General features: G+C 39.4%; 2 protein-coding genes across 2 annotated transcripts; both read left to right on the top strand.

Moving 5' to 3' along the window:
* On the top strand, positions 1-14,732 carry LOC139740711 (2-aminoethylphosphonate--pyruvate transaminase-like). Its single transcript, XM_071651277.1, has 8 exons — positions 1-43; positions 7,236-7,400; positions 8,580-8,680; positions 9,278-9,527; positions 10,083-10,247; positions 10,799-10,958; positions 12,037-12,197; positions 14,566-14,732. Exons 1-8 carry the CDS (start codon positions 1-3, stop codon positions 14,715-14,717), a joined length of 1,197 nt encoding a protein of 398 aa, XP_071507378.1. The 3' UTR covers positions 14,718-14,732.
* Positions 14,733-18,063: 3,331 nt separating this feature from the next.
* Positions 18,064-26,134, top strand: LOC139740741 (uncharacterized). Its single transcript, XM_071651308.1, has 5 exons — positions 18,064-18,234; positions 22,866-22,962; positions 23,656-23,791; positions 24,673-24,837; positions 25,871-26,134. Exons 1-5 carry the CDS (start codon positions 18,167-18,169, stop codon positions 25,936-25,938), a joined length of 534 nt encoding a protein of 177 aa, XP_071507409.1. The 5' UTR covers positions 18,064-18,166; the 3' UTR covers positions 25,939-26,134.
* The last annotated feature ends 307 nt before the right edge of the window (positions 26,135-26,441 follow it).

Here is a 26,441-nt window from a genome sequence, read left to right as displayed (position 1 = left end):
ATGGAAAATGGATTGAGAACTGTCGTCAATAGCATCAACGGTGGTAAGTACAATGTACATCAGCCTTGACCAGCTTTCGAATTTCTCTCGCACAAGTCTTTGATCAACATTAAGCAAATGCCTTTGCCGTGTTATAGGCTTACATCTGTTCAGTATACATAGATAAACATCATTACTGTCCAAAATGAATATCGACTATTTTTGGAATATATATGTATAGGCAGGCGCGCCGCCCTTACGAAAAAGTCCTGTGGTACTCCTGTGGTAATTACCACAGGACGGTACCACAGGACAGTACCACAGGACAGTACCACAGGAAAGTACCACAGGACAGTACCACAGGAATTGTCCTGTGGTATTTTGGGACATACCACAGGACAGTACCACAGGAATTCCTGTGGTATTTTGGGACGTACCACAGGGCAGTACCACAGGAAAGTACCACAGGACCGGTACCACAGAACAGTACCACAGGACAGTACCACAGGAATTCCTGTGGTATTTTGGGACATACCACAGGGCAGTACCACAGGACTAGTACCACAGAACAGTACCACAGGAACTGTCCTGTGGTATTTTGGGACAGTACCACAGGACAGTACCACAGGTCGATCATTACCACACAGCATTACCACAGGGCAGTACCACACAGCATTTCCATGGTACCACAGGAGAGTACCACACAGGATAGATCGAAAAAAAAAATCTGGGAGAATTTTGGCCACATATCAAGGAATATTCCTGATAGGTGAGTGATGGATTTCAGGACAAACATGGCCCTACTTAATAACCTGTCCTACTCCTAACATATAACCTCAAACGAGAGTCTAATGGCCAAGTGCCAATCTAGTCCTATAATAGATCTATATAGTCATATTCTATTCCTAGGTAGCCATCGACCGTATCAGTACATATATATATGGCCGTCTATCCGTAAAGCATTAAGGCATGGTTACTAACTCGATTATACTTTATTATCAAGATATGAAATTACACTTTCATAACAATATCTATGATATTGATGGGAATAACATAACACAATTAGACAATCTTTCATAAAGTTCAAAGTAAGTCCCATCATTAATACTTTGACTTTTAAAGTCATATATGTATTTTCTAAAATCTAGAGTGTTTTTTATGAATATTCATGAGCTATGTAAAAATTTGTACCACAGGAGTACCACAGGAGTACCACAGGAGTACCACAGAAGTAATTATGAAATTTCTCATGCTTTACATCAGCACTTTCACTAAATAGGTAATACTGTAGGAGTATAGGACAGGATAAGTAATGGCAAATCAATTGCTGTAATTCACAGCATACCTCATCTATCAATTAATTGAGGAATATTAATATGTGCTTTTTTGTTTATATTTTTTGTTATAAATTTCAGTTGATTCTGCCTTACAATTTTCCTGTGTGGTACTCCTGTGTGGTACTGCTGTTTGATATTCTCCTGATGTGATAGTCCTCTGGTATAAAATGTTAAGAAAAAAAATGAATATCCTGTAGCATTTTTCTGTGGTACTTACGAATTTAATTTGCTGTGTGGTACTTCTGTGTGGAATAGCACCATATTATGATTTTCCTGTGGGATTTTGGACAGTTCCTGTGGTACTCTCCTGTGGTATACATCGACAATTACCACAGGAATTCCTGTCGTACTGTAATGTGGTACGTCCCAAAATTCCACAGGACAATTCGTGTGGTACTGTCCTGTGGTACTATCCTGTGGTACTTTCCTGTGGTACTGTCCTGTGGTACTGTCCTGTGGTACTGTCCCAAAATACCACAGGACAAGTCGTGTGGTACTGTCCTGTGGTACTATCCTGTGGTACTGTCCTGTGGTACGGCCCTGTGGTACGTCCCAAAATACCACAGTACAAGTCGTGAGGTGCTGTCCTGTGGTACTATCCTGTGGTACTGTCCTGTGGTACGTCCCAAAATACCACAGGACAATTCCTGTGGTACTGTCCTGTGGTATGTCCCAAAATACCACAGGACAAGTCGTGTGGTACTGTCCTGTGGTACTATCCTGTGTGCTTTCCTGTGGTACTGCCCTGTGGTACTGTCCTGTGGTACGTCCCAAAATACAACAGGACAAGTCGTGTGGTACTGTCCTGTGGTACGTCCCAAAATACCACAGGACAAGTCGTGTGGTACTGTCCTGTGGTACTATCCTGTGGTACTGTCCTGTGGTACTGCCCTGTGGTACTGCCCTGTGGTACTGTCCTGTGGTACGTCCCAAAATACCACAGTACAAGTAGTGTCCTGTGGTACTATCCTGTGTGCTTTCCTGTGGTACTGCCCTGTGGTACTGTCCTGTGGTACGTCCCAAAATACCACAGGACAAGTCGTGTGGTACTGTCCTGTGGTACCATCCTGTGGTACTGTCCTGTGGTACTGCCCTGTGGTACGTCCCAAAATACCACAGGACAAGTCGTGTGGTACTGTCCTGTGGTACTATCCTGTGGTACTGTCCTGTGGTACTGCCCTGTGGTACTGTCCTGTGGTACTATCCTAAGGTACAATTGTACTTTCATGTTGTACTCTCCTCTGTTACGTCCCAAAATACCACAGGACAATTCATGTGGTACTGTCCTGTGGTACTATCCTGTGGTACTTTCCTGTGGTACTGTCCTGTGGAACTGCCCTATGGTACTGTCCTGTGGTACGTCCTAAAATACCACAGAACAAGTCGTGTGGTACTGTCCTGTGGTACTATCCTAAGGTACAATTGTACTTTCATGTTGTACTCTCCTCTGTTACGTCCCAAAATACCACAGGACAATTCATGTGGTACTGTCCTGTGGTACTGTCGTGTGGTATACGTCCCAAAATACCACAGGACAATATATATTTTGTGTGTATACTGTCTTGTGGTACTGTCCTGTGGTACTGCCCTGTGGTACATCCCAGAGTACCACACGAGCCTGTGACACAGTACCACACAGTTCCTGATTTGTGTGGTACATTGTGTGGTACCAACCAGTACCACAGGGAGTGCCACATGAGCCTGTAAAACAGTACCACACAGTTCCTGTGGTAACATTTATTTATGTGGTACATTGTGTGGTACTGACAAGTACTACAGGGAGTACCCTACAAGCCTGTGGTACAGTACCACACAGTTCCTGTGGTAACATTACAAGTGTGTGGTACATTGTGTGGTACCGACAAGTACCACAGGGAGTACCACAGGACTTTTTTGTTAGGGCGGAAGCAGTTTTGGATTGGGGGGGGGGGGGGCAAACATTGGAGGGGGCTCAAGATTAGACCATGCATATGTTATACACAATATACACATACACACACACACACACACACACATACACACTCACACACACACTCACGCACACACATCTATCATTTATATATATATATATATATGTAAAGTGGCTTACGGTGGGTCGAAACATGGGGGGGGGGGGAACCATAAAGTAATTTTGACGGTCTGTATGCTTGTGCGTGTGTGCGTGAGCAATAATGGGACTACAATACATTACGGAAAGTGATACATTCAACAACGCAGTCATTGAGGAACATTGTAAGTTTTCCTTACATGGATTATGGAATGACGGTGTGAAACGATTGACAAATTATATACTGTCAGCAACATAAGGTGAATTGCATAACAATAAAATGCGAGCGAGCGAAGCGAGCGAGCTTGAAAATTTTGATATTCTACAGTTCCAAAACTGGAGTTTTAATTGTAGCTACATATTTCGCTTTGAAATAAATGGGGGCGCATCGGGCGCAACTGCTGGCAATTATTGGCAGCAACATTAGGAAAATGGCATAACGATTCAATGCGAGCGAGCGAAGCGAGCAAGCTTGCAAATTTTGACATTCCACAGTCCCAAAACTGGGGTTTGTAGCTTTATCTTTCACTTTGGAAATTAATGGGGCGGCGCATCGGGCGCAACTGCTGGCAATTACTGGCAGCAACATTATAGGAGAATGGCATAACGATTCAATGCGAGCGAGCAAAGCGAGCGAGCTTGAGAATTTTGACATTTTACAGTCCCCAAACTCCCGTTTGTAGCTATATTTATCTTTCGCTTTGGAAATTAAGGGGTGGGGGGCATCGGACGCAACTGCTGGCAGTTACTGGCAGCAACATTAGGAGAGTGGCAAAACGATTCAATGCGAACGAGCGAAGCGAGCGACCTTGAAAATTTTGACATTTTACAGTCCCCAAACTCCCGTTTGTAGCTATATTTATCTTTCGCTTTGGAAATTAAGGGGTGGGGGCATCGGGCGCAACTACTGGCAGTTACTGTCAGCAACATTAGGAGAATGGCATAACGATTCAATGCGAGCGAGCGAAACGAGCGAGCTTGAAAATTTTGACATTTTACAGTCCAAAAGTTGCCGTTTGTAGCCATATTTTCCCCTTTTATTCATTATACATATTTATTTCATTTTCTTTGTTTATTCATTTATTTTTATTATCATTATCATTATTTTTTTTTTTGGGGGGGGGGCAAAAATGCGTTTTGCCCCCCCCCCCCCCCCCACTTTTTGGATTGGGGGGGGGGGGGCGGCCCCCCCCCCCCCCTATGTGTATAGGCCTATATGAATATTGTCTGTACAATGATACGAGACTACGACGCCATGTGATTAATACACAAGGTATATCTATAGATGACACAATATGTATTGTACGTGGATAGTTTGATTACCATGATAATATTTATATAAATTCAAATATATGGAGATAAACTCATCTGAAGCGACGTTTCGCCAATCATTTGCTTCCTCGTTCCGATAAATATCGGGTGGAAGGAACAATTGACAAAATGTCACTTCAAGTCAGTTTATTTTGTTTTTAAACGCCTATAATCTACTTTGACTGGATGAATGAGAATAACTCACATAATGTATGAACGTTTGTCGTGTGAACGTTCGTGGTGTTATCGTTTTCTCTACCTGTATACAGTATACACTCTTTTATCTCTTTAACATTGGTTAAAATTATTCCTTTGCCTGATATATATTCCAGTCGAGACGAAAGAAGAAATTTAATGTCTATACCATACATGGTACGTACATGTAGTGTACAAAACTAATGTACAACTACGGAAGACGACGTATGTCGTTCAACAGTGTTGCGTATCATTGGTTGAGTTACGTAATAGGTCTTATATTTCCAAATCCCGGGTCAAGTTGTGTGCTCATCACTCAATGCAATGATAAGAAGGTATATTATCGCTGAACAGATAATGACCTATTTCTGCTGGTTCAATATGCGCTGATCGTTATACCACGTAAACAAGAAGTGTCGCTGCCAGTATAGGCCTGATACTCCTTATTCTGTCTTATAGGCTCCAAGGAGACTGGCATAGGGACTTCAAAGTTTGCAATTATCATGATTATGTACAGTCGCTTCCCCCCCCCCCTTTTTTTTTTTAACTTTAAACATCAAGGGCAACTTTTCACACACACACACACGCGCGCGCGCGCGCGTCTATGGTGGAAACCGAGGACCTGTTTTACAAAATTTCACCACAATCAATAACCGAGGACCTGTGTGTCAGTCAACCGAGGACTCATTCGTATATTACCATCCAACCGAGGACTTATTACAATAAACATGTACCCCTGCATGCAAAAGCAGACCGTTTGGAATGGTCTGCGTACCGAGTACGTCTTCGGTTCTCTGTGTGTCCTCGGTTTAAATGTAAAGTGCGTATGTGTGTCCTCGTTTTACACCAGGGCATGGGTAAGTGCACACACACACACACACAAACACAAACACACACACACAAGCACGCACTATTACGCTTAAGTTTTTTGATGGCAGATGATCATGTTTGTAAGACCAGAATCGGTATTCTAATCAAGAAACGTATCTGAGTATATCGTAACGCTTATGGTATTACATTGTATTATCAATCAACCACAGAGAACATCGGGAATAGTTCGGAAATAATTGGCATTGCGGTGGTAGATGCAAAAGGGGCCTATACGTGTTGTACTCATTGTGTTAGCATAAATAAGTGTGTGCAAACAATAGGAACTCGAAGCTAAATATTCATGAGTTACAATTCCCGGGAAGGCTAGGTAGAGATGGACGTGAATAGGACTCTGAGGTCATTTTCACCTCACTTGATGGACATAGCTACAATGTAAATATTTACTATCGCACACATGATTATAGGCTCAAGTTTGATACACAAATATTTTGCTGTGATTTTCTCTAACAGAAATGCCAGCGTGGTAGAAAATGTACCAAAGGAATGGCTACCCTCAACGTAATGAAAGAAATTAGACGCTGGGTTAATAAAGGCACTTGAAACATCAGGAATGTTGAGACCACGAGAGGGAGTTTATTTCAACTGATTTGTTCGTTTGTTTGTTTTTGTTTAATATTTATTTATTTATTTATTTATTTATTCAGTCTTCTTTAAAAACAGGGTGGTCTTTTCAGAGCCAAACGGCCTGCTTTCAAAAAGAGCACTGTTAACATGAATATGCAGTCACATATCGGAACATATATTTGCATAAGTGTAAACAAAAGTTATTACGACAAAACCAAAATATACCAAGTCAACACAATAACAACTAAACAAGAAAAACAAACAAACAATTAAACTAAGCTCATAACAGAACAAGATACTACATCACGGAGTTAAAAGCCCTCAATCAGCCAAGAGGCTGGGTTAAGGTTAGGGTTAGGGTTAGGGTTAGAGAGGCGGTGAACAAAGTATTTGACATATTACCTCGTCATCTTGCTGGCACTTAAACTAAAGGCCTTCATAATACTACTAGACCAAACTATGACAGCTTTACCCCATCCCCTCCCCCCCCCCCTTCTCCCATTCTTATTGTAAGCCCTAAGCACTGCTATTGACTAATATCAAAAGCGAATTGGGAAAGATATGTATCGTGTACACTCGTGTAGGATGAAATTTCTCTTCCTGTTTATCTGTGCCTCTTTCTATTTCTATTCTATTTTCTCTGTTTTGTGTGTGGAGGGCTGGAGGAGTGGACTGGATGCGTGTTTTTAGCCGTAAATGATTACAAAGCCATACAATAAATGAATGTGTGTGCGCCACAAATACCAATGTCATATTTGGGCATAGATTATACCTTCCAAAGTACATAACTGCAACATTGAGGTTAAGCTTGTACTTTTCATATCGCACACGAATCAATTTATATTGATACAATGTTTTTATTGTCGGCAAATATTATATTTCACTCTGTAATGCTGTCATATCTTCTTTAGCCAGCCATGAAGATGGCGAGTGGAGATACAAGAGACTGTTTACTCCGGGACCTCTCGGGGTGAGCCTCTCCACCAAAGAAGCCATGCTACGTGATGTTGGGTCCAGAGATACAGTATTCATCCAGCTCTTGAAGTCTGTGCGAGCGAGTCTGCTTCGGATAGCAGGTAAGTGGAATACAACGATATGCTATCAGTCAGGAATGGAAATATGTAAAATAATGCCACTTATGTTTTAAACTAATATGATTCACATATTATAGCAGAATAGAGATCTTTCACAACTAATCATTATTATGACACAGGGGCCGCGGAGCGTTTTTTAGTGTGTGTGTGTGTGGGGAGGGGGCCTACGGGACATTCCGGATCACCCCGGACAACCCCGGATCTGATCCGGGGTGATCCGGGGAGAGATCCGTGTTGACGCCTTGGACATCCTTGGACATCCGTGTATGTCCGTGTAGATCCGGGGATATCCGGGAGGCGAACACGGTAACTTTTGGAGGTCAAAAACATCCGGCGTCATCCGGGGATTGCCGTGTTGGCAGAGCAATCCGGGATGGTCCGTGTGGCTGCCGTGTAGATGCCGTGTTTTTCCGTGTAGACGACGCGCTCTTCCGGCCTTATCCGTGTAGCTGCCGTGTTGAAACCGTGTGTAAAGTCATATCAACGCTCGTCGACACTTCATCGAGGTCGAGACTATCCCAGATCTCCCCAGATCTCCTCGTTTCTCCCCGGATCTCCCCGGATCACCGTGTAGATCCTCGAGGATTCGTGTTTATATGTGCCGTGTGTTGATGCCGTGTGACTGGGGCCTTAGGCCCCAGTCACATTTAAACACGGATCCTCAAGGATCTACACGGTGATCCGGGAAGATCCGGGGAGATCCGGGATATTTTCGACTTTGATGAGTTGTCGACCAGCGTTAATATGACTGTGCGCACGGTATCAACACGGCAGCTACACGGATAAGGCCGGAAGAGCGCGGCGTCTACACGGACAAACACGGCATCTACACGGATCAACACGGCAGCTACACGGCAGCTACACGGCAGCCACACGGACCATCGCGGATTGCTCTGCCAACACGGCAATCCCCGGATGACGCCGGATGTTTTTGACCTCCAAAAGTTGCCGTGTTGGCCTCCCGGATGTCCCCGGATCTACACGGACATACACGGATGTCCAAGGATGGCCAAGGCGTCAACACGGATCTCTCCCCGGATCACCCCGGATCAGATCCGGGGTTGTCCGGGGTGATCCGGGATGTCTATGTGACTGGGGCATAGTAAGACCAACGTGTCAATCACGATATGTACAACGTTCCTTCTCAATCGTTCCTTCCAGGTGTGTCTGGAGATACTCACACAAGCATTCTGATGCAGGGAAGTGGAACGTTCAGCGTAGAGGCGGCTCTAACAACTAGTATTCCAAGAGAAAATCCACGGGTATGTATCTGAAGGATAATTACGCGTTTAGCATTTTAGTGCAGAAACGTGTAATGAAGATACATTAAACTTAGTGTTTTTCACACCCATTAGTGTATTCATATAATGTCATATGAGAAAGAAAGGCGCATGTTACTAATAGTAATAGGAACAACGGAACTTTTTTTCAGTGGGAATGTGTGTGTGCATGTGTGCTGCTGGCAATGTGATGGGGGGGGGTCAGGAGTCGATGATGGCCCCCTCCCCCTTTGCTTTGAAGGAAAGATTCTCCTGCTGAGGAGTCACGGGTTTTGTTGTCATTTATTCTATTTTTTGCGATGTCATAGTGTTTAATCGTCTTTTTAGAAAGGGCTGTAGCTCCCTCCCTCCCCCCCCCCCCATTCCGCGGTCCCTTACTAGCATCAGCAAGCAACAAGGGGAAAGGTCACACATGGTAGAGGCCCTTACTCTTTTAGATTGAATCCAAAAACTGCTTTGTGGAAAAATTTGGCTGATGATAAGTAGGCAGTCTCGTCTGAAAGACTATCAGTATGACGTTTTATTAATGAACTCTGAAAAGATTACCTGCGCACTGTATTAATTGGTCTTCGTCAAAAGGTTTTGCTTCTGGTCAACGGAGCTTACGGCAAGCGGATGATAAAGATCGTGAAAACTTTTGGAATTCCTGACAAAGACGTCGAGGTCATGGATTTTCCTGAAAATGAGAGGATTAGTCCATATCGTGTGGAGGAAAGACTGAAGGAGGGAAGAGAATGGACCACTGTAGCCATTGTCCACTGTGAAACTACTTCTGGAGTGATCAATCCTATCACAGCTATCGGAAGACTGGTCAAACAATACTGTCCGGGTAAATCTAGTAATCCCTTTAATGGATTATATCTATCGATATCATCATACTCAAGAATCAAAATACTGTCCCCTTTTGGAGGAAGAACAATGAATTGCTCTTCTACACGCGTTGAAAATACTGCATTGGTAATGTATCAGAAATATAACAATCTTTAATTTGTTTCAGAATCAGCGATGAGTATTGAGAAATAATTGTCAAAATTTGATGAGTGTTTTTTTTTCTCTGTAATGATTCGTTTCATATGCATGTTTCACAAGCAACCACGGGAGTAGTTGCTTATATGAAACGCATGTTCTTAACTCAGCTCCGAAGGGGCTAAGGTAAGAACATGCGGGTTCAGTCTCGTGGTCTTTGATTATTGGTTTATTCCTCGGTTCTGTACGTATTAACGTGCTATGTTAGAGCCTTCCAAATGATGTGAAATAGAGAAAAAACACTGAAATCTTATGCAGTGGATAAAAGCGATTTCTCATGCATCCACTTTTATTTCATCAAGAAAGGTACAGGGAATGAAATTCGGTCTCATCTTTCATTTTCCGCATGGATGACCAGACGCAGTGTTCATCGTGGATGCTATGAGTAGCTTCGGCGCCATTCCCATCCCGTTTGAGGAGTCTCATATTGACTTCCTCGTCTGCTCTGCTAACAAGTGTCTGGAAGGTGTGCCAGGCTTTGGACTTGCCATCGTACAGAAGGGCGCCCTCAAGAAATGTCAAGGTCAGTTGCTGATGAAAATTATTGGCAAATGAGAATAAATCCGCTTTCCTTTCTTTTTAAAGTTCATTTAGTTTTATTGCATGAAAAGTGTTAGGTACAACAAAGATTTTGATGTAATAGTCCAGCAAATGGCAAATGTAAGGCATTTCAACATTTTATTATCATTGGTAAAGAGAAAACAGTCGCTATCAAAAGATGGTAAGAACCATCCAGAGATATATATGACGTTCAGTTTGTTCATCTTAGCTGCACATTGAATGTCCTTGGTTTCTCTCAGATGTGTAAGATACTCAGTGCGTCTCATGCCACCTTGTTGACATTCTACACTCAACAAAATTCGTTATAATTACTGTTTTCACCTCAATTTTAGCCTTTGTCCATTCCTTCCGTTAACATCTTGTGATACCTCTGCCCTGTCTGACGATTTTAACTTCCTCATCTCTGTCTTTCGTTTTACTCTCAACTTTTCTCATTGTGCGACTTCCATCTGTTTCCTCATTTTCATCTCCTTTTCCACCTCTCGTTTCCCCCTTGTACTTCGGTTCCCCCAGGCCGCTCACGAAGTCTCAGTCTGGATCTGTTTGACCAGTGGGAGACCTTCGAGCGCACCGGCCAGTTCCGGTTCACTCCTCCGACCCACACCATACTGGCCTTCCATCAAGCCTTGTTGGAACTTGAGCAAGAGGGAGGGGTCCAAGGCAGATTGAAGCGGTAGGCAGAACAAAAAGTCTTACCGAAATTCTCTATTTAGGACTTAAAAAATTACAAACAAGCTCTTCAAAGGATTCCTTTTTTTACCTTTTACAGAGCAACAGCAATTTAAGCAACCATGAACTGTAAGTCGGGAAACTGCATATCTAATGTGTTGGGGGTTCAAGGAGTCTTCTACTAGTGTTATCGTTCCTTTGAGCGGACCCCGGAAACTTCTGGGGTTTTAATAGGTCTCACATTTTTGTAGATTGTGATTTTGAATTAACTTGTTTTCTTCTGTTTCTCTCCCCCTCCTTCTCTCTCTCTCTCTCTCTCTCTCTCTCTTTCTCTGTGCCAAAAAAGGAGAAAATGAAATTGTGTGTATGCTGTTTCGCGGCCCATATATTGCTCGACAATAAGTTATCACTCCTGTTATTGGCTGGATGACCATCAATAGATGCAAAGATGACTCTGTTTAAAAAAAAAAAAAAAGAGGAGAAGGTAAAATTGGATGACATCGGAAGATATGCTTACAATATATTAGCATATGTCAGAAAAATTTAATCACTCACTAACTTGTTTGTTTTCGGCTTACCCGTGCTTGTTTGATTTCTCCTTCGGAGAACGTGCGAGTGTTGTGTGTGGGTGTGCAAAGGTTACGTAAAATATGCACTCCCTTGGAAAGGACGGACTTTATGTTTTCTAAACTCTTGTTTTGTTGATGATCGGTAATTATAATTAATTGTGATGAAATGTAAATGTGTAATGATGTATGTGTTTACTGTATTGTGAGTATAAATTATGTTTGTACGATTGTGTATAATTATATTGAAAATTGTATTATGTGTATACATGTACATGAAGATATTCCTACGTGTATACACCTGCCAACAAGAAGAATTTCCTAAATGGACAATAAATAAATCTGAATCTGAATCTGAATCTGAATTTAATGGCTATTCCACGTGACTGAATCTAAAACGTGTCAATGATACTAGTTAATACACCAGAATGACGTAATCCGACTGATTCTTACCTGTATGATACCTTATGCCTTGAATGATATCTTATATCTTAAATGATCTCTTTCACGGCTTAGATACCAAGAGAACCGGAGGATTCTGAGGGATGGAATGAGGGAACTTGGATTCCGAGAATTCCTGGACGAAACTCACGAAGGTTGCATCATTACATCCTACCACTACCCTACTCACCCAAACTTTGACTTCCAAGATATGTACAGGAAACTTAGTGACATGGGTAAGCCGAGCCTATGGAGTTATCGAGTAACCTGTGGCAAGTTATTAAGCTACGATCATCAGACATTATAATGGTATATAAAAGAGCATGTAATAGAGATTTTTGTAATGGAGTCACCCCTCAGGACGATTCACACCTCTTTTCTTGGCACCGTTTCATGGATGCTACTTTTTCTTCATCTCGACAGACAGGAATAACAACAAAACAATCATTGATTCATTCGGAATGAAGAAAGACATTGTTACAGTCATTACCCTTGTAATCATCTGACCTTGATTGAAAACAAAGATGAGACTACCTCAAATCACACAAGTCACATTTAACGTTGCAATCCAGCATGGTACAGATGTCAGTTTTTGAAAAAATGACCAACACGACTTTAGTGATTAATGCTGAGTCTTTAAGACAGACAAATTAAACTGTTGATTATATTTCCTTTTGATTAAGTTTTAGACCGAGCTTTGATTTTGATCACAGGAGAAGAAAAACGCAATGCGAGCACATTAAGAGGAGAGACATCTTCACTGATGAGTTTGTACATAAATCCTTTAAAAAAACAATTGCAAACACAGCCTGTATGGTATACGAAAACAGTAGTAATCGAGTTAAACTGTGTGTGGTACACTTATTCGCACTGCATGTTACACACGCCTGTAGAGGGAGTAGCAATCGAAGAAATCAAATGACTGAACAGACTACACTCTAAAAAATCCGGGTCAGAACTTACCGGAACTGGGTCCGTAGGGGTCACACACCATTCCGGGTCAAAAAGGACTTGGAATTTGGTCATGAAGACCCGGAAATGGGTCACCCTGGTCCAATTCATGACTCTGGATGGGGTCATATCTGACCCCATTCCTTGTCATTTCTGACCCGTAACGGTGTGTGACCCCAACGGACCCAGTTCCGGGTCAGTTCTGACCCGGATTTTTTAGAGTGTACTGTTCTTAAACATTCACTTTTTGCTTCACAAAGCAATTAAGTTATTCCATTTTCTTCTCAGCGATCGAAGAGAAGCAAAAACGTGTTTATTGTGATTGCAAAGGAGGTTTTGAACTCGTCATAATTCCAACACATTGAATACGCTTAAGGCGGGTTCCGCTTCCGAAATATCATCCATTCTGTTCACAACAAAGAGTTGAATCATTTGAAAACTGTGTCTTCGCCCAGACAGACAAGGTTTTCACAAGACATAAGTAATCTCTGATTATCATCTCACCTCAGAAACAATATAAACATCATAATGTATCAAAATATAAGTCAAATCTTCATGAATGAATAAAATGTCCTGGTGATCTTCATTTATACTTTGGCGGATCTGTGAGCATTTGTGTTTGGAACATACATGCACCATGAGAACGATTTCCTTCACAGCTAGAAAGAGTAATGAAATTCTGGTGCGCGTACATATTGCCTTAGAATATTTACTTACTGTTTTATTGATGTACCTTATCATTCTTATAGAAATTCGAGTCCTTTTGTCCTTATTTCGAATGTTTTGGGGAAAAGGTTTATAGAATTTAATATGGACCATAGTTCAGTTAACCCTGATGACCCCCTTGTATCCACCGAAAACATCAATTACGGTGTTTTATAAAATTCTATTATTTGTTATTGCACGATCGTCGCTTTTTTATATAAATACATCGGCTAAATGATAGAAGTAGTGATTAAACAAGAATAATAATCATAAACGTTGTCATCATGATAATGAATCTAAACGTGTAGTGTTATGTTACGCATGACACCTCCGTGTATCTCAGTCGCCTTTCCTGCACACACATCACGCTGTTTACTGCTGCCTAGCAACCTAATACATGTACCTCCTCTTTTCCATTGCCGCTCAGTCTCTTTCTCTCTCTCTCTCTCTCTCTCTCTCTCTCAGTATTGATTTTCACCATAACTAATGATTATTGACTACTTAATATTACATATTTGAGTAATCTGTCAATAAGAATTTTGCATAATATCAACCATTTTTATCTTAGATATGATCTATCCTAATATTTCCGGTGTGTGTTTTCTTATTTGCTTGTTGCTATTTTTTAGTTTCGATATTTTAATTGTGTATTAGCCATTGCAGGCAAAAATCAAGTCAATCTGTGCTGCGACAGTTATTATTATAATGACATGTTACAATGCCATTTGTGTAGGAACACCAAAGAAAAGTACGATATAATTAAAAACACAATTGAACCAAGCAAGACAAAGAAGTTTGTAATCACTCTTATCGCCGTTCGTGCTACTCGGTTATGCCGGGTTGTTCTTGTGTCATCTGCATCTTTCTCTTTTACCTAGTCTTTCTTTGTTTATTATCAAATACTAATTATATGGTTTATCGTATATTTTGTGCTTGCTTTCTTTTCAGATTTGGTGATATATCCCGGAAAAGTGACTCAGGCAAATTGTTTCCGTATTGGAAATATTGGTCACTTATTCCCAGATGACATGCGCCATCTACTGTCAGGAGTCAGGAAAGTATTCGAAGAAATGTGCATTCCTCTCCCACTGTCCGATTAGACCCTCTGGTCTGGTCGCCTGATTGTCAAACCATTTCAGCCGACAATCATTACATTTAACGTAGATATACTTCGGCAAAAAAGAGTTATTTGTCATCACAGTAATTGTATTTCTCACTGTTTTATTTGTTTTATAGAGTGATTGCCAGCCATTTTTAAAACTCTAACATTTCTACAAAATGAGATCATTTCAGCAGACTAAATGTTATTCTACCGACGAATGTTCTACCAATAAAATGGCCACAAGGAGTGAACAATGAAATACTGGTCTTGGGTTGGAGTAAATTTTTGACTTTTCATAGTTCTTGACCTCCTTAATGGTATCAGAATCGTGTGTATAGAATTCTTTGATCACTTTGCTTGGTCAAAACATTTATATAGTATTGACTGGCCTCTAGGGAGATATCAGAAAATATTCTTTCTTTGCGGGCAATATTTATCTGGTATCTCCCCCCAGGCCAGTCAATGTCATAATCATTACCTATCCCCTAGGTAAATTAGGAAAATATGTGAATACGGCTATACACTATGATATAGATCAAGCCACATTTGACTACCTGTAGATCATCACCAACATGTCGAATAATTGAAAAATTGTTCATCAATGTATATCATTCAACTCCAACTTCCAAGATACATATGTATGTAGTTGTAACAGGCGAACTTCAAACATCTGAACCTTTTTACACTTTATTTTTGCTTCTGTTTCAATTTGGAGAGTTATAATAACTGATGGTCACTGTGCACAAATGGACTAGTCATTGTTTGAGGCGTAGTGCTGCTGGAAGTGGTCGACCTTGTATGAGTTGATTTATCAGCGTTCTTCTGCGGTGCGTGTAACCGACACACAGCGACGTCCTTAAATGTTTTCTCTTTGTGGTCGACCGGAATGTTTACATGTAAAGTGAATGGCGAAACCCGGAATTAGCAAAATACCAACGAATATTGACTGTTGACCTCTACGACCCTGCAAAATACCGACTGCAATTGCCTCGCAAAACTACCTCGTATAGGTAATGATATTTGAGATCAAATGTTAGTCATTCACTGAACAATCGAATCATTGAACACATTAATTTGCGTATTAATTTGTGTGGGTGAATGTTAAAACTTGCTTATCACTTTATAGTCTATAGGTTTATCTTAATCATTTTGGCTAGTTTGGGGAGATATTGTTCGGGAATTGTCCGCAGAATGTCTTTTAGTTGATTATTGCAATACAGTAAAGGAATAATTTTCTTACAGGAAATTTTGTACTTAAACAGTAATATCTATCAAAATGATGATGATTATATTGAAGGTAAATCTAATTTACCATTTCCATTATGTCAATTGCTTGACTTAGGATTTTCAAACAGTACTGTTACAAACAGAAATTTATAAATTCTATGTTTTACACAAAATCCTCAAGCAAAATGTGATAGATGAGTCAAAACCCATACCGTCCGGTGACTGTGCAGTATTAGTATACTGATAAAGTATTACAGAAATATGTGTATAATAAAAGACAAATCAAACTTATTCTTGAAAGTTGATATTTCCTGTCAATCTCTAGAAAGAGAGAGCCGTTTCATATCTGCAACTTGAAAGGATTTCATGAACCATATTATTCATGTTTTAAGCATGTAAAAACAGCACTCTATACATGATTGTAATGTGTGTGCACACGGGTATGCCAATAAACAATGTAACACGCACTGCCTATAAATATTGTCACCTGGAATAAGCAGGCAACACAACTCACACTCAAAACACAAAACAAACTCGTGTTACAGTTTACTGAAGCAGAGATGTTATATTATATCTAAGTGAAGGTTTACAAAATACATGCGGCAATACACTCACCAATAATACATTACTACAAGTTAGTACAGTAAGTGTTACATAATATACAGTGCGTATAAAAAAAAAAAGTAATCCAAATTTGGAGGGCTACGATTTGATGATATCCAGCTATGGAGAGCGCAATGTTGGTTGTGAGGAAAGGGGAAGTCTTCTTCTTTGCATTTATAGTTAATTATGTTGACAAATATCATGCATGACTGAGCACATGAACTTTGATGACAACAATGCCAAGCTGATAATTATGGTACACAAACCCTTCAAAGATGAATTAGTTTTGTTTTGTTTTTTCTGGATACGCACTGTACAAGACACTGTACTGTAATTTGCATAGCATTTGCATATACAGATGTACTTATCTCTGTTGAGTAACAATTATAATAGCCTCATTCGTATGGTAACACACCATATTGGCCATAGTGTTGTTGGTTTTTTTTTTAACTTACTTCACATATATATCTTCTCAGTAAGATATGAATGTCATATGTACATGTTTAGTTTTGTTTATCTTGCCATTTAATTCTGTAAAAATTCGCAAAATCACGTTTTTTTCACAAAGAATTTGTTATCTCGTCGCCGTGATTATCGCTATCGTTAGCAACATCATTTTCATTATCTTCTGTAGCCATGTGACCCCTGTGGGGTTTACTACCAGTTGAGGTACGTCTCTTTACTGTTCTTGTTGGTTTGATTATATAAATCATATATCAGGACTTGGTAAGATCAGCCTTCCATTGTATGAATTGAAATACCCGGGTTTAAAATAAGGTTGTCATTGGAAGTTTTCGTGCAGATAAGATGACAAAATAATGCTGCAGTATTGTATAATATCTCTTACATTAAGAGATTTTTTATATAAATGATGACACTTGTTTGTAGGCATTGACCACAAGGCTATGTGAGATCTGTTGTCATCAGATTATTTTCTCTTGTCCTCGTTCTGCGTCCTGTTGATGTGCACTTTACAATAAACGATTTATCTTCCAGAAGTTTGACGAATACTGTTTGTTTGTAGTACCCATACCGCTGCTTCAAGGGACAATTCAATGTCATAGCTGCTATGCCGATTGGCGTTTCATGTGGACACACAATAAGTCATTTCATGTAACATTTCCTTTCTAAATTTCCACAATGTCCAAGGGCACTGACACAACAATAAATCAATTTCACTTCTTTGGATGGCAGTCTTAACAATATCGAAGTTTACTCTCGGCGATCATCACAGAGTAACGACTGTACATACACGCCTAGAGTTGTTGCCTGGTAACGAGGGAAGCGGTTCGCGAGTGAGCAAGTGCCGTCAAGTTGTCGTCTGCGACCACTGAAGCGGTAATCCTCTCCCGCACAGATCACGTCGATAAAAAGCAACAACGTGGGGGATGTCCTATGACCCCCTACATCTGTTCTGATTCGTGATCTGTTCAGGTATAATATGTACGGGAGCGTCTTCTGCCGATCGAGTTTTTGCTAGTGTAATGTATCCATCCACTATTAAATGGCGAAAACCTGACAAACGAAGAACTCTTATCGAGAAACAAGCATTACGGAGATTGACTGAAGGTTACTAAACATTGCATCTCTGTGGTGAGAAATAAGAAAACTCCGACAATGACGACCGGCATGGCAATCCCGAGAGTGAAGATTCAGAACTCTAACCCACTAACTCTAGATGAGAGGTAAGTCGAACTCTGTCTTTTATGTTTCCAGGGTTTGAAATTTTCCTGCCAGGTGTGAAATGTCTGTTCGAGAATTCAATTACTTACATTATTAATGTTGTTTATTAGTTGTGAGAATAACAACCTAAAATGTTACCCTTTCATTAGAATAGAATAGAATAGAATTCATAAACTTGTTTTGAAGATGCATTTGAAGTGCATTCCTGTATGCTATGTCATCACTTTGTTCTTACATTTATTTTAGCGATGTCCAGTAAAATCAAACGGCAATGAACGGTCTTCGTACACAGTGTGTACTAAAGATGCTCGTGTAATGGGCGAATGACGCCAATTTTCGGAACTGTATGTGTACCTACTTATCTGTCTGTGGCCGAGAAATCTTTGTTCTTCACGGTTAGATTTGTTTAAAGTCCTTTGGATGATTTGATAGGATGAAGTCTAAACATTGACGAGATCGTAAACCACTATATACCCGCCCATAAATCCCCAGCAACTGCAATGTGGAACAAGTCGAATTTGTGCAATTGGGAAGACGCTTTTTCGTACATTATCATGATAAACACTATATGTCTTCATACTCACACACGTTAAACCAAGAATAGGATCACATCGACAAAAGTTAGTACAATTTCAATTTGAAATAATAATATATTATATGTATGTATGTATATATATATATATATATATATATATATATATATATACATACATAGTATATCAAATATACATGTCATGTGTTGATGTAAGAATATGAAATATTCTAGACCTTAATGACATCTCTATTATAGGTTTCAACCCATCTCAGTTTTCATATAGTTTTCGGCACACGAGTATTTTGCCTGTACTGTACTATCGATGACATGCTTACTTTTGCACACAGCACAGATCCATGCACAAAACCATTAAGTCGTTCTTCTGAAATATGGATATCAATCTATCTAAAACTTCTCTCTGTTTTGCCTCTTACGGACTCAATTTGACCTGCTCACATTATAATCTTTCAGTCTTTCTTTAGGCTGGTCTGTCTGTCTGTCTCTTTCTCTCTTCCTTTTCTTTATTTTTTTCTTCTTTCATTTCTTCTCTTCTTTCTTCTCTCTCTCTCCCTCTCGGTCCCTCCCCTCCCCCTCTCTCTCTTTCTGTTTTTTTCCTCTGTCTCCCCTCTCTTCTTTCGAGAGAGTGAAAACGACGTTAAGTTCATGATCTCGGTTACAGCTAAACGAGTTCGAGTGAGCTGATCAGTAGGGAAAATGGTGTGAGGTGAAGGGGTCAAGAGATTTCTATACACAAGTTCAGCTACTCCGCTGGAGGGAGGCAGTTTTCAAAGCCATGTGGAAGAATTACGTTGTGAAAAATCGCAACACACTGTCATTAAGAAATGCATAGGTATACAGAGATAATATTTTGTGGATGTAAAAAGTCGGCACTTTTGTAGGCTTCTAAACTTGAATCAAATAAAGCAAGTACTGGAATGCAATGCTCACAACAAATTTTCCTGATTTTTTGCATCTTGTTTTTGTCAACCTTTTAAAAGTCAATTCAATTCAATTTCGGTTTAATTCACTGATTTAAGGGACATACTAGAATGTCCATATATAGATACTCATCTTTTATATACTAAGAGTACTTTTGAAATGCAAGAATATGTACAGCAAAAAGACATTTAACTTCAGCGTATAATACAAAAATGCTTTTTTTTTATTACAAATTGACAAATTTTACACTGCTCTTTCTGGAAAAAAAAATGTCAGGAGTATAATAACAAGATAGATTTTATTTCACATTTATGAATAGATAATATTTTACTTGTAAAATTTTAAGGACAGAAAAAAACAAATTTTGTCGAAAGTGTACATAAACAAGGCAGCGTAAAATGCCACGGTAGATTTCGTTTCTTTCCTTGTAGAAAACGACGACAAAAAAAAAAAATACGAAACAACATATACGTTGTAGATTGTGAAGGGAGAAAGCGGATATGCTATGTAAAAGAAGACTATAGGCATTTCTTGACGTTAGTTTGTGCCACTCAATGCTTTGCTTCTCTGAACAATAAAACTTCAAAAATTCATTGAGTGTATTTTTCCATGGATGGAAAGAACGTTGTGTATTAAAGGTACATCAACTTTGGGTTTACCAGGCTGAGACGTGAATTGTTAATGCCGAAATCAATTTTGATTGTAAGAGAAACAAAAGTAATATGTGCTAAAAAATTGTCATTATTCATGGCAGGTGAATGTAGGATTGTATTTGGAGATTAAACTGTTCAATTCTCATAGACTTACACTTACATATCATAAGCCTAAGCGAAGATGGAATATGGATCATCTTTCTGTTGCATTCCCCTTGATAATTTCAAGTTGAAGAGGCCCTATTATGTTGCTGGTGATTGCTTGTCTCTACACGTAGATATTGAAATGGGCTTTGCTAAAAGGATATTATGCGATTTATCTGGAGACTATAAACAATCTGCTAAAATAGCGTCATTAGTTTTCTATCTCACACGAGTAGTACATGTTGATTTCATTGCACTGGCAATATTTGACTTTATAACAGGTGGACGCCACCGAGGAATCTAAGCAAAACTCTCGATGCAGTCTAATTTGTTGATTACATAATAACGAGTGTGATTGTTGAGCTTAAATTTTTAGAATATGAAAGACTCGAATAAATGATGATTGTGAGCAGGTCTCTAAGTGTGGCCCGGATATAAACCATGTGTCTGGAGTAGGGCCTACATCAAGGATGGATTTATTCCTACTGGAAATCTGTATCTTTAGTTTAACGTGGAAGTGAATTACTAGCAGCGGGGACTGGTAAGCTCTATTGATTAGCTGATCCGCTCCTTGCTTTCTCAACAATCATGAATAAACTGCAGCCAGGCATGGCCATGCTAAGAATGTGAGTCAATACTAAGGAGACAATGAATTGAAAAGGATAGGTCCGATCTAACGCTTCTTAACCCCAATGCATGCTTATGTCCCCTATGCAAGGGAGGAAGACAAAAACATCAGGGGGCGAGTGGTGGTGCTTTGTTGATACTCGTAGACGCGGGGACAGGCGTTCAGAAGCAGAAACCATTTAGCTGCATCATCTTTTATAAGGGTTGGACAGTGATGTGATCTGTCGTCTATATTCTTTTCGACTGTAGAGTAGGATATATACTTCACAATGGGTGATCCTCATGTTGAATCTCACGAAGGTCGAATCGCTATAGAACGATGTAATACATTAGGCAATAAAATGCGTGAAAAGCGACGCCATTCTGTTTTTCCTCAGAGCTGTATCCGGGCCGCGTGTTTTTTTTAGACGGCACAGATTGGGGAAACTAAAAACCTATCGGGGACCCTAACCCTAATCCTAATCCTAACCCTAACCATCAAACCCTAACCCTAACCCTAACCCCAACCCTAACCCTAACCCTAACCATAACCATAACCAAAAACCCTAACCCAACGTTTTTCCCATAGGTTTATAACGCGCCATGCCCCAATCTGTGCCGTCTTAAAAAAAAAACGCATCCGGGCCAACTGTAGGGAAAATGTGCTGCGCGATGGGAAACACTCAATTTCCACACGGAAACTGTGCGCGGTTCTACCAGTCTACGGAAAACAGATCTCACCTGTATAGCGTTGGTATGACAACGTTTGACTACCGCGATGCTGACAAAATGCGGATAAGCTGTGGTCGAGAACTGCTAGAAACTGTCATCACACGTTTCTATATAGCTTGATGTACGAGAATCTGTATGAGCTTTGAACTATTTTCTATTGTATGTTTTATTGAATCACAAACGTAATTAAATCATTTACAAATGATTTGCAAAGACTGGAAAAACAAATTAATAAAACAAAAAATGAGCTATGAACTATTAAAGTATGAATCAAACGGGTTTCTTGATCACCAGAAGTTTTCCTTTTCACTCATAATATTTAAAAGCAATTCTCCAAGATTTCAAGAATCTTTGTGAGAGGTTCAACCTGTCAAGACGTGGATGTGGCGTTTAGAAGTTTGACATCAAAAGATTTATCCCAACACCACATTCTGCAACTGTAAAACAGTGCCATCACAAAGGCAACATCTAACGTTGGTAATAATGATCAACAAAAATTGAACAATCTCAAAAAGTTATAGCGTGAGAATCGTCCATTCTATCCTACAAGAAAAATGAAAGCGCTTTTCTAATTGTAAGAATTATTGAGTTTCATTGCAGCCACGTGACAGAACAAGAGTATAAATTTACATAAGAGTTAAAATGTTCTTTACATCCATTCCTCTAAACAATCGACACTACGCTTCGTTTTGGTCGCAAAGTGCAATATTCCCTCATATGTCTCGAATGGTACATAGTAAACATGAGCGAACCGATCAAACATGGTAGAGTAGCCGGCAGGGTAGTATACAATCCATGTATAAAGTAACCAATTTCATTATTTTTTTCTCCTTTCAAAGTTCTACGTGGAACGTTTCATTGACAGTTTCACAATAAACAAACAAACAAACAAAAACAAAAAAAAAAACTGCTGGTCTTTTTGAAAGCAATAATCCCATTTGGCGGTTATACCCATTTTTCGGTTATTCCTGACATTTTATCACTCAATTATCGTTGATCTCGTTTTAATTTCACCATGTCACAGGTTGGTTTATGGCAACATACCACGGTGGATCGCAGAGGGCGTAGAGATCCAGGAGATTCGAATTCCACAGGCAGCTTACGCCAAGCAGCTGAGAACGGTGAGACATAATAATCATACCCAGCTCATGGTGTACCTAAATTAAAGGACTTTTCGCTCCTGGTGTCAGATGGTGACTGCTAATGAGACGCATTTAGTAGACGGCTTCTATAATGAAAAGCTGATGATGACTATCATAATGAGAGTATACGGGAGTATGTAGTGTGGTATGCTGCAATGAGATGGTAATTTGACGTGCTCAATTTAGCATGCTATGGAAAGACAGGTCAAAAAGTCACTTCCTCTTTCACATGTCTACAAGTTTAAATCCAGTAAGATAACGTCGTCATACCCTCCAAAAGCTGATTTGTGGTGGTTTTTTATATTGGTTGACTAACATGTTTATGGATGTCTCATCATTTCGCCAGCGAAGCTTTAAGATCATAAATCATGTTCGACGACACAGGGTAATCATGTGAATACAGTTCACCTAGGAATTTTCTTTTATATTCTAAAATCTGAACGACAAGTACTAAGTACACAAATACATGTATGAGCAATTCAGAAGTCAATGACCTATAGTGACGTTGTAGGCTACGTACCAAGATTGTTTCCCCATGCCAAAGTCACTGAGTGAGACTCGATTTACATGTATTTATGTATATATTTTCTTCCCTTCTTTTTTTTTTTGTGTTATCATGCATACATAATATGATAATGATAACAATAATATCTTTTGTGTTGTCTACCTCAGCTTCCTCCTCTGTACTCTGGCTTCAGTTCGGGAATCGTTCGCTACGGGGCGGCTCCCCGCCAAGCATCTCATGTCAAACCAGTATCTCTTAGATCACCTTGGGCGGGATCGGTTGGCGAAGGGCTGACAGCATACGGTGAGTTTAGAATATAGGGCCTCTCTCACTAACATAATTTGACACTTCAAATTTTTGAGTATAATATGTTTCTTTCTCCTGTTCTTTTGGTGATGTCATTTGATGATGACTATAGCTTATGAAGAATATAGACACAATTTTCAGCTTTGTGAAGAAATCAATAGGAGAACAAATTTTCGGATATATAGGGACTAACGCTTCTCTTCTGTTCTGATTCACATTTAGTAAGTATACATTGTATACACTAATCAATACTACAAGCACTTTTAAGCTCTCTTTCTTTTCTCATGCTAGCTTGAGAGTGTTGAGACACTACATGAGAAGTCTTCTTAAATACCATTTTTAAGATGGTGAATTAACTACTTGTTTCCATTTAGACTGCGTAGACAAAATGCACGTTCCTGGGAATGGCCCCTGTTAAACTCGAGATGATTGTTGTTATTATCGTTATTGTTCTTATTATTATTATCATTATTATTTATTATTATTATTATTATCATAATTCTTATTATTATCATTATCATCATCGTCATCGTTATTATCATTTAGTGGTAGTAGTAGCAGTATATAGTATCATCATCGTTGTTATCGTTATCATTACTTTTGTAAGTAGCTGTAGTAGTACTATACACACATAAATACATACACGGTTATTATTACTAGTCCTACATGATATGCCTTTATTATTATCATTATTGACAGCGCTTATAAATATTATATCAAGACTACGTAAAGAAAGCAGATAGCATTATAATGACTCGTTACGGCAGCCTATAACGTGATATGATAAGCGCTCTCCATGTCTTATACCATTATTATTTTGTTTTATGACAATGAAAAAAAACAAACACACGATTGCTTTCTCATTTATCAAACTCCAGTTTCCCGAAGCCACGAGCCGTCGCACTATGCTGACAATCCCTACGTGTACTCATCACCAGAGCTAGGGCAGCAGTCATCTAGACGGTCATGGAGAAGCAATGTGTACAACCAACACGCCAAGGAAGGTTTCAAGTTCTGGCTGGAAGAGAAAAAACCAGTCTCAAGTGAGGAAAATTGAATACACTGATATATAGTCAACTCCTTAACTCTATATTCGTTTATTTATTTATTCATTTATTTATTTGTTTGATTACATATCATAATGCATGTACTCCACGCTGCATCGCTTAAAGGGATGGTACAGTATTGGTGGAGATGAGAATTGGGCTTTTAACTTTTTTTGAGATACCAAGAAAACACTTATGATATAGTACAGAGCATACCATTTCAAGAGGAATTCAAAGTTTATTTGATGAAACTCGGGTTTGGAAAGACTGAAACATCCAAAAACAAAGTAAAACAAAGCGATCGCAATAAAGTGTGGGTCCCACACTTTATTAGAATCACTCTTTTTTTTTTTGGATATCTCGGCCATTTCAAAATCATCTTTCATCAAATAAACGTTGAATTCCTCATAGAATTATATGCTCTTTCATATTCATAAGAGGTTTCTCATTATTTCACCAAAAAATGTTAGAAACCCGAAATAAGGTCTCAACCAAAACTGTACGATCCCTTTAAAGAGTTAAGCTTTGAATTTAAGGGAGAAGAAAGTGCGCACGCATGGTGGAATGTAATTCATACATTGGCTAAAAGAGGGGATGGAAAACTTAATAGGAGCATCCATCATTGTGTAGTAACATTCCACTAATATTCATAACATGAGACTCAAGGTTGTAAATAGGATACAATTTACTCCTTGACTGTGTTTTTTTTTTCTCCTGGGGGTGAATGAGGTGAACATATAACCCATCATAACCCATCCATGACAGCAACTATAATCATAAGTAGCATGTCTTAGAGAAATATTTTGTAAACATTCATGAAGCTTTCATCCTGGGCAGGAGACAAGTCTATCTGTACATTACGGATAGGCTTGCCAAAACGGTTCATTTTTGAAATCTCACTCTTGTTATCGCTTTTTTATCTTATCTGTGAAAAATAAACATGATTAATTGTGCATGACAATAATATTGCATCTATTCGCTAGAAGTTCAACTCATTTCCTTCTTTCATGTTATCATATCGCCTTCTCAGAATCACAGAAGTATACGTTTGGGACATACAAGACGAACCTTGGACTCGGTAATGCTCCTCGAAACTAATTCCTACCAACGAGACACGCAGCTTCTACGCATCAAAGTGTTGTATGCCGTATACAGTATATACACAACTAAATGAGGAAGTACGAAGCTTCTTGACGAGGAAACGATAGGGAGCTGATGAGACAAGTCATCAGTCGCACAGTGAAGCAACTCTACCTCGATGTACTTGTCTGGTCTATCCAACATAATTGTCTTGATGGCGTTAAAATTGACTGAACTATACAGTATATGGCCCATTGTATCCTAGGTGGATAGAACCTTACCTCGGATTTCTAATGATATAGAACAATTTTTGAGGTTTTCTTTACGACTGTGCATCCAAAGCTCTTCCACTAAAATGCAAAGACAGCTATTTTGCTCTAAGTAATGCAAATGGCGTGTTCGCAGTTACTTTGCATACAATTTAATGAATTGATTGATTACATTTGTATTTTTTTTTTTGCATGTCGACTTGGAATTTGTGTCATATCTTATTTCCTGTGCAATTTTCCTAGTAATCATAA

Source organism: Diadema antillarum, unplaced genomic scaffold (assembly GCF_040938485.1).
Source record: "Diadema antillarum isolate AM-2024a unplaced genomic scaffold, OU_Dant_1.0 seq00000876_RagTag, whole genome shotgun sequence".
Lineage (NCBI taxonomy): Eukaryota > Metazoa > Echinodermata > Echinoidea > Diadematoida > Diadematidae > Diadema > Diadema antillarum.
The sequence above is the reverse complement of the archived record's forward strand: the minus strand, read 5'-3'. Positions and strand labels throughout refer to the sequence as shown.